Consider the following 12,876-nt stretch of genomic DNA (forward strand, 5'->3'; position numbering starts at 1 on the left):
TTTTTTTTTTTTTTTTTTTTTAAAGTGTTTGGGCATATGCAGACATTATCCAACATTGCTTGTTTACACAATTGTCTGGAATCCTCTTCTCAAATACTCAGCCTCTTATTACCTCTCACCTTGACTACCAGAGGCTCAAGGGCCTCTCAAAGTCCAAACTCTACCCAGCATGCCAAATGCTGCTGGCCCCTTTCTCACACACATGAAAGCTGCATGACCATATACATCTTCATCTTCAAATACTCTGCTGACTCCACATTCAGTGCAAAATTTAATTCTGCCCTTACTTTTCAAATGCGCTAAAACACAACACCCATATCTGAACTTCATCTTTTGTTCTGCTCCTGCTCTCCTGGCCCCCCCTCTTCCTTCATACAATCACAGTCATTGGTATACTCTCCTTCCTCTCTACTCTTATCTCCTTGTATTTCTCCACTACCAAATCCACCTGTTTACTGTTAGATTTGAGGCTACCTCTTTTTCCTTGACTATAAGCCATGACAGAAGAGAAGAGAGTACCACTTCAATATAGCTCATCTAAGTAAATCAAAAGGTATCGCACCCAGACATCAACTCATTAATCTCTCTCTGTTTGCAAAGAGAAGTTAAACTGTGTTTCTTCACTTAGTCTAACAAGGTTTCAAGTCGTGCTTCAATCTACCAAAGAAAATTAAAACTAATGTGAAAAGAAAGGATTTGTTTGCTCTCCCAGGTCCCGCATACCTGCTCAGCTAGGAGTTGTTGCTGCCTTTGCCCCAGGAAGAACTGCTGCTTCTGCTGCTCCATCAGCAAGTGCTTTTGCTGCTCCCTTTGTTTCTGCTGGTCCAGTAACATCTGGTGTTGCTTCATTACTGCTGCTTGCTGCTGATTATTGAGATAAGCTGCACTGTTATGGTTACCTGCGATGGAAACATTGGGAGGCTGGGCACCGACACCAGGACCTGGGACAGAAACCGGGACGCGAGGAACATTGGGAGAAGGGTTTTGATCCTGCAGAATATAAACAACAATCAGTCCTGCGGGTGACTTGGGCTCTACAGCATCAAATGCTCTACTGAACATATGCAGGTCAGCTAGATAACTATCATGAGCGACAGAGAATGGCAGCGCATTTACAATACTTCAGCTGTTGTAGGACACATCGTACATAGATAATCAAAACAAAAGCTTGCAAACCATTACTCATCTATGTATTTGTACAGTCAGTTAATAAAAATCAAGTGAAGCAAACAAACCAAGCAAACTATTTTTAATTCTCTAGCTATAAGGATTTAGGGTTCAACCATGTTGCCAAATGTTCATTTTCAGTGCAATTAGATAGATTCAAGGTAGCCAAATAGAAATGTGTGTTAAGGGCCGCAAACAGATGGGAGCAGGGAAAGGTTAGGAGCTATACTACATTCATGAATGAAGGCATCATTTTTGGTTGTAAATACAAAACTTTCCAAGTCTTATGCAAATGGGCAAACACAAGTAAGAATGCTTTTATAAAGCTACAGATACATTGCTAGCTATGAATGGCGGGGGCAGGAGTGGAATCCAAATATTACCACAATGATAGTCTGCTAACATCTACATAGTAGGCTAACTATTCATCTGTATTCAAACTTCATCACTGTTCCAAAGGAATGTAAACTATAAAGTACAACACGAATCTGTGCTCCCAGAACCATTTTTTTCAAGGTAGGCACCTTTTATAACTCTGTACTCAAATAATTTTAATGGGGGTTTTAGCACAGGCACACTGGAGATGCATTTCGATAGCTTGTAAGGAACTACAGGAAGCAAGCAAGCAACTGAAGATGCCAATTCTGCAAGAATGTCGTCTGTGAATGGTGCCATTGAGTTCTCAGGACTGCTCATGTGTGTAAATATTTGCATTTTCCACTAAGGCCCTGATTCTGCAAAAAAGGCTTTCTAGTTGAGCCTTCTCTCCACTAGTTTTCATTTCCTTTACTAGGCTCATTTGGCCTATTTGTCCAACGTCACATGAAGTATACCACTATAACCGCAACAGTTATAAGCACAAACTTTCTAAGCTTGCTTGGCTACTAATGGTACAAGGGAGGATCATAGCATAAAAATAATTTAAGACAGACACTTTATCTGAATCATAAATGACATCATAGGCAACATCCCACTAATTCTGTCTTTTCTCTCAACTTTTCACTGTACCGGAAAATTGTTCTTTCTAGGCAGAATTTTAACTTATGACTTGCTGACACTGTGTGGAGGGAGAGTATCTTTTGCCAAAACAGAGAGCTAAAAAAGCACATTTTTTAATGTTCCGAGCCACTGCACTCTCCCCACTAGAGAGTGCATTGAAGAGATGGGTTTGACTATTTAGTTTGGCATTAACCACTATTTACTGATCAATGTTCAAAATCAACCACTCTAAAAACTGCATTGAGACTGCTCTTCTAAGAGCAGGAAACCTGAACAAACATTAAGGTTACCAGTAAGAAATAGCAACAACATGAGAAGCAATAATAATTCAAGAAAATTATTAAGTCTTTTCTAAGGCTTGGTAAGTCTGTCAGAAGACTTGTTTGCAATTCTTATGGTTACCATCAAACATATTCTATGCCCTGCTCAATTCTGAACATACCACTCATTCATCAAATTAAAATACCAGTTCAGAAGGCACGGTGAGCTTTCTTCTTATTTTCATCAGAAACCTGAATCAAATATACCCAATGTTACACTAAGGGGCTGGTCTATATACAAACTGACAGCAAATAAACTAGATTCGTTTTAACTAATATCTCTTCCTATTTCAGCAATAAATATTTTCCTTTAAAGCATACTTGACCTTTACCTTTGAAAATCAAATCTTTTCTTTCCTGTTTCACTGAGGTAACATTACTGGAGTAGAAACTCCACCAGCCTTTAACTGGAAGGAAATGGACACAGACATGGACACACGACACGCAGGGGTCTGTCTCTGCTGCCCTGGTCATTCTTGATGGGTAATTTGCCAGTTTATTTAAGAAAGGTTTTAAAAGCTGTCAGATCCTTATGCAGATTGTGGTCTAAAATTAAAGATTTTGTTGCTTATGGTATACTACACTGAAAAACAATCTTGCCAGCATGACTGTTAATAGCAGATATTAAAAACTGTCTCAGAGACAAAATGTGCTTGTGGCTCCAGATTTTTTTTACTCTTGTATCTTTGTTCCTCCTTGTTAAGTAAAAACCTGGGATCTGAAGTAAACTGTGTTCTGAAATAGCAAGTAATTTGCATACTAGCTCCACCGACCCACACTCTTTCATATATCATAGACCTGGTACTGCACCACAGTAAAATAATCCTAACCTTTACCTGACTGTGCGGTACTAGAGGTCTGTAGGCAATATTTCCAGACTTCTGTTTCATCAGGAACATGCCATTTTGTTCTTCACCCATATGAGGCAGTGAGGGCTGTGGGCGTTGCTGCATATAGGTCAGCATAGGTGTCTTGTTCTGACCAGATACCGTAACTCCTTGTTCACACTCTGCTTTATAATGTGTAAGCGGTTTTGTGTTGCCATAGTCTAGCATGGAGCCTTGGCTGCTCACAGGGTTCTGGTTCAGGCTGTTTGGCTGATGACCCATCATATTCACATGGTAATTGCTACCAGCTCTGGGAGAATTCTTATTTGCCATATTGGGCATCACAAGTTTCTGGTTATTGAAGTCCTGCTGGTAAACCGAAGGGCTAGAAGGATTCTCCATGGTGTAGGGGACACCCAATGGGCTATGAGAAGGCCCAGATTGCTGCCAGCTGGAAATCTGACTGGTCTGGTGGACCTGTGATACCTGCTGTTGGTTCTGCAACATCTGGTCTCTCTTCTGTTTGGCAGCTATCTGCTGGAGTTGGTGAGAAGAAGACATGTCTTTGGCACTTCCTGTGCCCTGTCCAGATAGTAATACATTGGGCAGAGACCTCTGCACATTTTGAGACTGGTTTGATGCCTGCATCATGGATTGGTTAGGATTTTCAGTCATTGGCTGACTAGAAGGCTGGAACATCGTCTGAGAGCCACCTACTGCTGGAGAAGCTGCACTAACAGGGACAGAAGAGGCTCCAATAAATGCTGAACCTGAAGAGGAGGATCTTACTTGTGGAGATCCCATCTGTTCCTGCTCAAAGGCTGCTGGGGAAAATTCAGTCTTTATGTTAATGTCTTGTGGCAGTGGAGTCTGTGCAGCTGAATTTGAAGAATCTGCATCTTTCTTCTCTTCAAAATCTTCATTAAATAGATCCTTCATGTCTTCATCAGGCACTGATCTGTTAAGTTCATCAATAAGTTCCTTCCATTCTTGCTCATTGAGATTGAGATCGGGCATCAAGTTGTTTTGAGATATAGAACTCCCAGCCCCAGCAATCATACAAGGAAGATCATCCACTGGCTCTTGCTTGAGCTCTTTGTTCAAACCCAAAGGAAATGAGTCATCATTATCGCTACTTCCATTCAGCTGGACGTTAGAATCCGGAAGACACTTTTTGCTGATGCCATCAAGTCCCATTGAATGCTTTCCATTGAGATGTAAGGTATCTCCACTGGAAGATTTCTTGTCGAGTTGATGCAGTGGAGATACAGGAGGCATGCCATTGGAGGAACCACTTACCCCACCAAGACCATCATCACGACGTAATTTCTTGGACACAGAAAACATGTCCCCATATCCATTCTGCTGGTCTCCATTCTGAGGGGAGGCAGCGCTATCAAGTTTTCTTTTCACAGTCTCATGGAGCTGCTGAAAGAGAGAACATTTTAATTATTTAATACATTTCACAGAGCAGGACCATTTTTTCCCACCTTATCAACAGCTAGCTAAGCTTTGAACACAACAGCAGCTTCTAAAGTTGGGGAGCAGGTCTTTCCTCTGCTGTGAGCTAGTTCTTTTGCAAACCATTGCCAAGGAAATCTTCTTAAGGAAGACTGCTGATTTCAATACAGCTGTAAAGGCCTATCCAAGTCATAAACTCCTCCTCAAATAGGGAAAAAAGGAAGTAAGCACCACTGAAAACATAGGGAAATGTCATTTATAGAAATAGCTATTATACCTTTCCTTCCTCAAAATTAACATGCTGATGTGTGTTAAATTGAATACCTTTGGATATGCAGAAAAAGCATCCTTTGTCAAAATTACATGGCCAGCATCTTATTAGAAGCAGGAGAGGGTCTGACTGCAATATAAAGCCCTATAAAAACTGGCCTCAGATGTATACACTAAAGGGAAAGGCTTGTCACTGGAAACTCTTCAGACCTGGGAGTCACAATTTCAGCACTAAACAAAATTAGCCCTTTGGTAAGTCTTCATATATATCTCATGGTTAACTAAAACAATTCAAAGGTCAATTCTATATTACACTAAAATGAAATTCAGTTACCTTTTTCCTCTGCAAGAATATTTAAATTGCCAATGGCTAGCATACCCCCTATAACCAACAAAAGACCATATTATTTTTTATGTTCATATTCAATATTAATCTGACTCATCAGACAGTAAATACAAACTGTCTTACTTCACAGTGCCACCTAGAAGCAAGTAGAGGGAACAGCATCAAAGTCTATTCAACCTTGCTACCCCTCTACTCAGCTCATCCTTCTGGGCAATATTCTTTCGAGTCATAAAGTTTACCAAATCAAGTACTCTATACAAAGCTTCAAAAGGCTATTATTTCATGCAACAAAGATAAACACTCTTTTCCAGTAAAGACCATCATCTTGTGAAGAAGCTGCGTTTCAATGAGAATGAGACTTTTGGCGATTGGTGTGGTACGCTCACCATCTGCAAACCCATAGCATAACCACAATATAGAATGAGGGCTGGAGGTGTTGAACAGGAAGGCTTCTGATCATCCCCTAAGCTGAATGCCAAGATTCCTACAGAGAGCAATCAATGGAGGTGGCTGAAGAGCCCCACTAAGAGCCATCTGTTTGGGAGGCCCACTACGTAAGAAGCAGGGCTGCCCTTCTTGGTTTCTACATTAATCGGGGTCTCCTTATTCAGCCCACTGCTCCTTGTTTTTGAGTGGGACAGAGTCTCGACCAAGAAGTAAACTCCAATCTCCCACCACACCACCCAAGCAGAATCCTACACATAAGGCTAGCATAAATTATCAAAGGAACTACATAGCATTTTTATCTAGACAGCAACACATGTTGATTTAGGAACTGCAGGATTAGCCTGGAATTAACCTCTCAAAATGGTAGACCAGAATTAGTTGAGAGCTGAAGCAGTATTGCTTGCTTTGAGGTTGTGCATGGGCAGGAGGTGAGCCATATTTTCATCTGTGAACAGAATTTGGGTTTTGTCAGACTCAGTGTGGAGTCAGTACTGATGTTCACTAGTGGGGAGGAAGGAGCATAGTTTGAGGCCAAAACTAAAATACTAAGGTGTCTTGGCCTGACTAGTACTGTAGGTCAGCAACAGCATACAGCAGTAGGTATAGGGTAAACTGTTCAAGCCTGGGCTTGAAGGAAAAGTTGAAACCTTATGTTAAAAAAATAAGGTAATTAAAAGAAGTATTAAAAACACTGATGGCTGTTTCCATATATTTTTCCTAAATAATTTACCAGGAAAAACTCAGTTCAGATGCACTTTGTTTTTCAGCATATTTCTATTGTTTATTCAATTTTCCAGCTGGGATAATTGAAACTCAAGGTAGATGAATAACTTGCCCAAGGTCACGTAATGAGTCAAACATACAGCTCAGATTAGAAACAGGATCCTCCTTTGCTGCAAACCATTAGAAGACACCACTCCCAATATTCACATGCAGGTACCTTCAGCAAGACCTGAAGCCCTAAAACCAATGATCTTTTAACTATTCAACATCTTCCTCCCAAAATAAAAGCAACTTCTCCTGTAAATACAGAGTCTGCCAACATTGCAGCTTGTGTTGTCGTTAACTTCAGATTTAATTATGGAGGATGTCTAAGAGAAGCCACTCTTTCACCTCAAACTAGTTAAATCGTTGCCCCAAAATTAAGTTTTAGAAAAATAAATATAATGCTCACAAAAATTACCTACCAAGAGTGGGATAGGGATATGTTTGTTCTCGAGAATTCATTAAGACACTTAACACCTTGCTTAGTCTCTGCTAAACCAAAGGACATTCAGAAAACATCTGGCCTATGTACAGCATCCTGTACAAATGCTGAAGAAAAACTGCCTACCACTTATTAGTTATTACTGGCATCAACACACAAAGGTTGAGCCTCAAAGGCATCTGGCTAAATAAGACCCTGGGTTTTGGCTTATCTACAAGGTATTCACTGAACTGACCTGCTTGTTGGTTTGGTCGTTACTTTAAAAAGCCAAAGGTACATGTAGATGTATAGAGTTTCCCACGGCAAGGCAGAGCTATGAAAACTGCACTGCTCCCTGCTATTCCCTATGTATGTGAAACCCAAAGACCTCATAATCAGTAAACTGGATAGTGTCTTTACAAGCTATTCAAATGCATCTAGTATGATCAACCACTTTTTTAAGGGAAGACTAAACTCTATTTTCCAAACTATCTCCATTCCTGCCTTCTACTAGAAAAAGATCCATTTGCCAAATCACTTACAGTGCCAAGATCTGTGTTTCTGCTTCGTGTGTTTGGTTCCAAGTAGAGCCCGTTTAAAAAAACCCTAGCAAGTAAGAGATGAGTCAGACAACAAACTCCATGAACATGCAGCCCCACCAAAAAGTTCTCCAGGCTAGAAAAACCTGTTCTATTACGAAACTCCAGAAGGAACAGCAACATTCAAAAATAAGTCAGTACAACTATCAGTGTGTTAAGGAATTCCCTTTACACTTTAAGTCTGTTAGCCATTACCGTGATAGGTGTAATGGCTTTTTGGCATGCTGCTCATGATTTTTTGCAGCAACATCAAACTATTTCATCAATAAAACAACATTGAGCCAGAGATCCTCACTGACAGAAGACCAGAGTTAGATTTCCACACCTGATCTGTATTCCAGTTAGACAGACAGTGGAAACAGCTTATTCCATTCTTTGAGAAAAGGAGAACCTCAGAGTTCTCTGCTGCACACCTTCTAGTCAACTCAGCCTTGGATTCCTGTACCAGTGCAATGTATTTACCTACTGGTACATTGTATCTATTCTAGGAGTACATACAAGTACAGCTACACTACAGTAATGCAAAGAGAAGCATAGATAAAGCTTCAACCCTAAGCTCTACTGCAGTGAAGCAGAGCCCATCCAGCCATCCTTACTAATAGGGCAAACTGCCAAGACAGGGTGCGATCATGGAGTGGGAGGAAGCGACGGGGTGCAGAAACTGGTGGAGAAATGAAATAAAGCAGCAGCAAAAACCCTAAACCTCTAGAAGTAGGTTCCCCAAGCTCCCAGCTCTCCCATTAGTGTATCTGTCTGCAAGGCTCAAACCTTTAAGGCTACATATCAGATTATGTGATAATACAAAAATCCATCTGCCAACTGAAAATGTTTTGGCAACTATTGTTATGAATATCCCATAAACTTGTTGAACAAAAGGACTAAAGAAAAAAATACTTCAATTTCTTCTATTTGTTCACTTTGACTATTGTTTTCCTATTTCCCTGTATCTCACATGGCAACAGGGAAAAAAAATTAAAAATGGGGGAAAATGCCTGCAAAAGTCACATGTTATCTGGTGGTTCAGACATGAAGCACCTGAAACTACTTTTAACTCATTATCTTAAACCAATTAGATTTCAAATTGTACCTTAACAAGTAGATCAATTTTACCTCTGGATAACTAGCTTGAAAGCAAGAAAGAGCTCTCACATTCAACAGCAATTTTAAAATATTAGTCACAGCTGCCTCATCTAACCATTAGATGCTAAAAGGAAGAGTCGACTTGAACCAGATTTTTAAAAAGTCTATGGCCAGTCATGCTCATGTTAGCTGTTCTGAGGTTAAGGCAGAAAGCAAGGGCAGTGTGGCACCTTACAGACTAACTAGTTCAAAGGCATGAGCTTTCACAGGCAACAACCTACTTCCTCAGATACTATGAAAGGAGGGGCAGTAAGAGAAGGATCAACAGTTAAGTGTCCTGGAGAGTACCTGGACTAGCTGTCAACTCAGTGTCTGACAAAGGGTTAACTGCCTTGTTCATCTCAATTGATCCTATCAATCTACTCTGGCAGGGTCCCCTCCCCATCCCTTTCCCTTCTGTATAAAACCCTCTCTTTCTGCCAGTTCTTTCATAGCATCCGGCAAAATAGGCTGTTGCCTATAAAAGCTCATGCCTCTCTGAACTAGTTGGTTTCTAAGGTATTACACTATCCTAACTTCTGCTTACCTGACTTCAGACTGACATGACTCACCACCTTTCTGAGGTGGGTAAGGATTTCTTTTTCTGTTGTCTGTGGGTTGGTTTGTTTGTTTTTTTGGTGGGTTGTTGTTTTTTTTGTTTTGTGTTGTTGTTGTTGTTTTTACACACTTGTAGTAAATTTCATCCTTGCTAACCCCCCCTACAAGAAAACAACTTTTAAGAGAGGGAGAAAAAGCCCCCTCTAAAAAAAAAAAAAAAAAAGTCCAAGATGCAATATTTCAAATGTGCTTAACCTTGTTTTTAATTAATTGTTAACTGTATCCCTTTAACTTCTTTTCTGTACAAACTGCATGTGTAATGTTTCAGCTATTGAATTAAGTTATATTCCAAGCACCTGTTGTCACAAAATATCAAATGTAAAAAAAAAAAAAAAAGTAATAAGGAAAATAGCTTGCTGTAAATATGAAGATATAATGACAGTCAATATAATTTCCCCAACAGTAGGGAAGTTGATAACACTTGCTCCACAGTCAAAGAAATCGGTGTTCACCTCTTGGCAGGAAACAAATGTTAGAACCACCTTTTACGATGAATATTCTTATATGTAGTAGTACTAGTCTAGTAGTACCTAGAAGCGCCTGCTGAGGCCACAGCTCCATTGTGCTAAGAACCACTGACTCGCCCAGGGCTAAACTGCCCAAGAAGATCTTTCTGAGCTGGAAGAGAGATGCAAATGTCAGAGGGTACAAACACTCCAGAAAAAAAATCACTTTTTAAACAGATAACACCCTACCCACTTCCTACTCTCTCTAAGTACTGAAATACAAACCGCTTTCATAATATTCACCCTGCAAGGACAGCATCTTGCTACTAAATGCATTCTCACATTTGAGGCTCTGTGCACAGCTGTCTGAATCAAATGCCCTGATCTATTTTCAATTGAATGTTTACTTTAATTCCAGAAAACTTCTGTTCAGTAGTTGGGAGGCAACAAGTTGCAGAGTGAAGAAGGGCTCCAGATCTGTGTATCTATAAATATCACTGCTGGCACTGGTCAGCAAAGACTGCTTCTGCTGAATCAAAAAAGTGTGCTCCTTAAGCAGTAATGCTGGCTCCTCCACCTCAGCTGAACTACATAGCAGCACTGATCACTGCCAGTTCCTTAAAATTTAGGAAACACCACTACAGGTCTTACCAATCCAATAAAGGGAAAGGCTTCAAGAATGCAGAAATACCTTGGACCAAAAAAGGAGACAAAAAGGAAACCTGTCTTAGTTGTTGGGCAACAAGCTAATGTTCAACAAGGATGGCAAGACTATATTGCACTGTTACAGTAGGCTTACTACAAAAAAAAATCTTCATATATTTATTGTCTTTCATGTCAGGAGATAACCAATCCACATTTCTGATCTCCAGGTATCTACCACAGCTAACAGAAAAAAGGTTTTAGGTAAGTCAAACTGACATGCTATCAGTTAAAGCTTTGTTTCTTGAATAATAAAACTTGCTAATCCAATCCTGAAAGGTGTCACTTGCTTTCTGTTGTCGTTCTAGATCTTAAAGTCAGGACACATATACTTTTGCATTGTTTTGAAATTATATATATTATAAACACACATAAATAAAAAAAAAAAAAAAACCCTGTAAATTTCACTCTCAGCTGTACCAGAAAAATACTAATAGCGAAACAAAAATGCTATGGGATAGTCTACCCTAGAAAACAGAAGAAAACCCCACCACTTGGGTATTTAAACAAAGCACTGGAAAAAGTGAAAACAGGAGCCTTGGATCAGAAGTTGAAACAGGAGGAAGAGATGTGTTTTAAGTCTTCCTTTTTCTACTTGCTATTCCTCTAAACATCATCTTTCTGACCCTGGTGACAATCTCCTCTCTCTAACTTTCTTCATAAAGTAGAAAAGAGTTAAATCTGGAATTAAAACATGAACAATCAATTTAAAGGAAACTTTTAAATTTTTAAAAATAGTTGCAAGTTAAGGAAAAGGGGAAATAGTGATTCAACTGTTTTCTTCCAAATAGAGGAAAAGTGGCACATACCATCCAGAAGTATCTTTCTTTTGTAACTATATATTCCTCCTGATCTGTGCAGTAACTCTCCTTAGCTGTCAAGTAGACAATGGATGAAGGTGACCCATGCTCATATTTGTGCTCCATGTCTGCTGCAATTTCAGGATCTAGAGCAGATAAATGACTAATGGATAAAGCACTTGACTCTGACTTTTGTCCTATGTGGGAATCAATAATAATAATAATTAAAAAAACCCACATAATAAGCCACAAAAAAAGAGGTACTTTCTGTAAGGTGTTTCCATGGAGCTTGTACCAATGAAGCTCTGTGTAAACTCAGACTCTTAAGAGCAGCTCTGGCTGTTTTATTGCTCTATTAATTGTTCCAACAGCACTGTTTTAAAGTACAAATGCTCTGAGTATTTTAAAACAAAATGTTATGAACCAGAAGATTTAGTGAGTGTTCCATAAAATAAATTGCCATGGGATGTGCTGTCTTGATAATTGTAATTTAACTGTTTTGTGGTGAAATACAAAGCTCGCTATTAAATTATATGCTAAAGAATTAAAAAAAACCAAACAAACCCTCTTAACATATTACAGCAGACACAGTCCTTTGGGTACCTTACACATTCCTTATTTTAAGTTGTTTGCCATGCGACTTAACTTTTACAACCAAGTAACAAGATGATGAATCAGCAGCAATTCAACTTACAGTCATGTATCCTAGGAAGGAAACAACAGGCCTGCATGCGGAAGAGTCATTCATACACTAAAACCCTCCTCTGTTGTGTAAATTGGCTGCTAGCAGCAGCTTCCTGTACAAGAAGGGTTTCCCCAGATGTGCAGCGAACTTCAAAACCACACAATGATTGTGGGGGAAATTTAGAGAGTCCTCATTATACTGCAAGCTAATGAGATCAAATCCACATCCACAACAATTGAAAAGAAGTGCCAGCAATGAATTAGAAGCAACTTCTTTCAGAGACTTTACAGGGAAGTGTGCGCTGAAAAGTCTAAGCCAGTAGATTCAAACGTGTTTAAAAACAGGTACTCCATCTGTTACCTAATGAACTCAATGAGCCACACAAAAATGCTTTATAGCCTAGTCTCAAGCAAGCATAAGCCTTATCACTTCTCAAACAGTACAACAGAAGTGCAGGTCTTGTGTATTCAGCCACAAGTCTATATTTCAGGCCTGTAATACCCAGCCTGCTAACTGAAGCTAACCTGAAAAACTTCAGAGAGGAACAATACCAGCTGTACCTTTCCCTCTCTTCAAGGACTTTCCATTTTGGCACTGAACTAAATTTTTCATATAATCACAAGCATTTTATCCTTCAGAAGAAACATGCACACAACCACCCAAAGCTTTTTATTGGAGGTAAGTTCAAATACCTGTGAAGAAAAACAATGCACTGCCATCCACACTGCAACCTCAAAACATGTATAAAACACTTATTTGTTGCAAGTAGAGACTTCAGATTTGGTGGCATTTCACATCCCTTTTACATTGGTATAAATTACTAAACAAACTAAAAAATGAGAATCATGCTTTTTTTTTTTTTTTTTTTTTTTTTTTTTTTTTTT

At 39.4% G+C, this 12,876-nt stretch overlaps 1 protein-coding gene across 1 annotated transcript in view; it reads right to left on the bottom strand.

Moving 5' to 3' along the window:
* MAML1 (mastermind like transcriptional coactivator 1) overlaps positions 1–5,791 on the bottom strand; it is a 20,197-nt gene extending 14,406 nt beyond the window's left edge. The window contains exons 1-3 of the mRNA XM_019505967.1: positions 5,777–5,791; positions 3,323–4,741; positions 724–990 (exon numbers count right to left, since the gene is read on the bottom strand). Coding sequence (XP_019361512.1) covers positions 724–990; positions 3,323–4,741; positions 5,777–5,791 — 1,701 coding nt within the window. The remainder of the gene's footprint in view (positions 1–723; positions 991–3,322; positions 4,742–5,776) is intronic.
* Positions 5,792–12,876: the final 7,085 nt, after the last annotated feature.

This window comes from Gavialis gangeticus, unplaced genomic scaffold, assembly GCF_001723915.1.
Source record: "Gavialis gangeticus isolate Ggan-Ray unplaced genomic scaffold, GavGan_comp1, whole genome shotgun sequence".
Lineage (NCBI taxonomy): Eukaryota > Metazoa > Chordata > Crocodylia > Gavialidae > Gavialis > Gavialis gangeticus.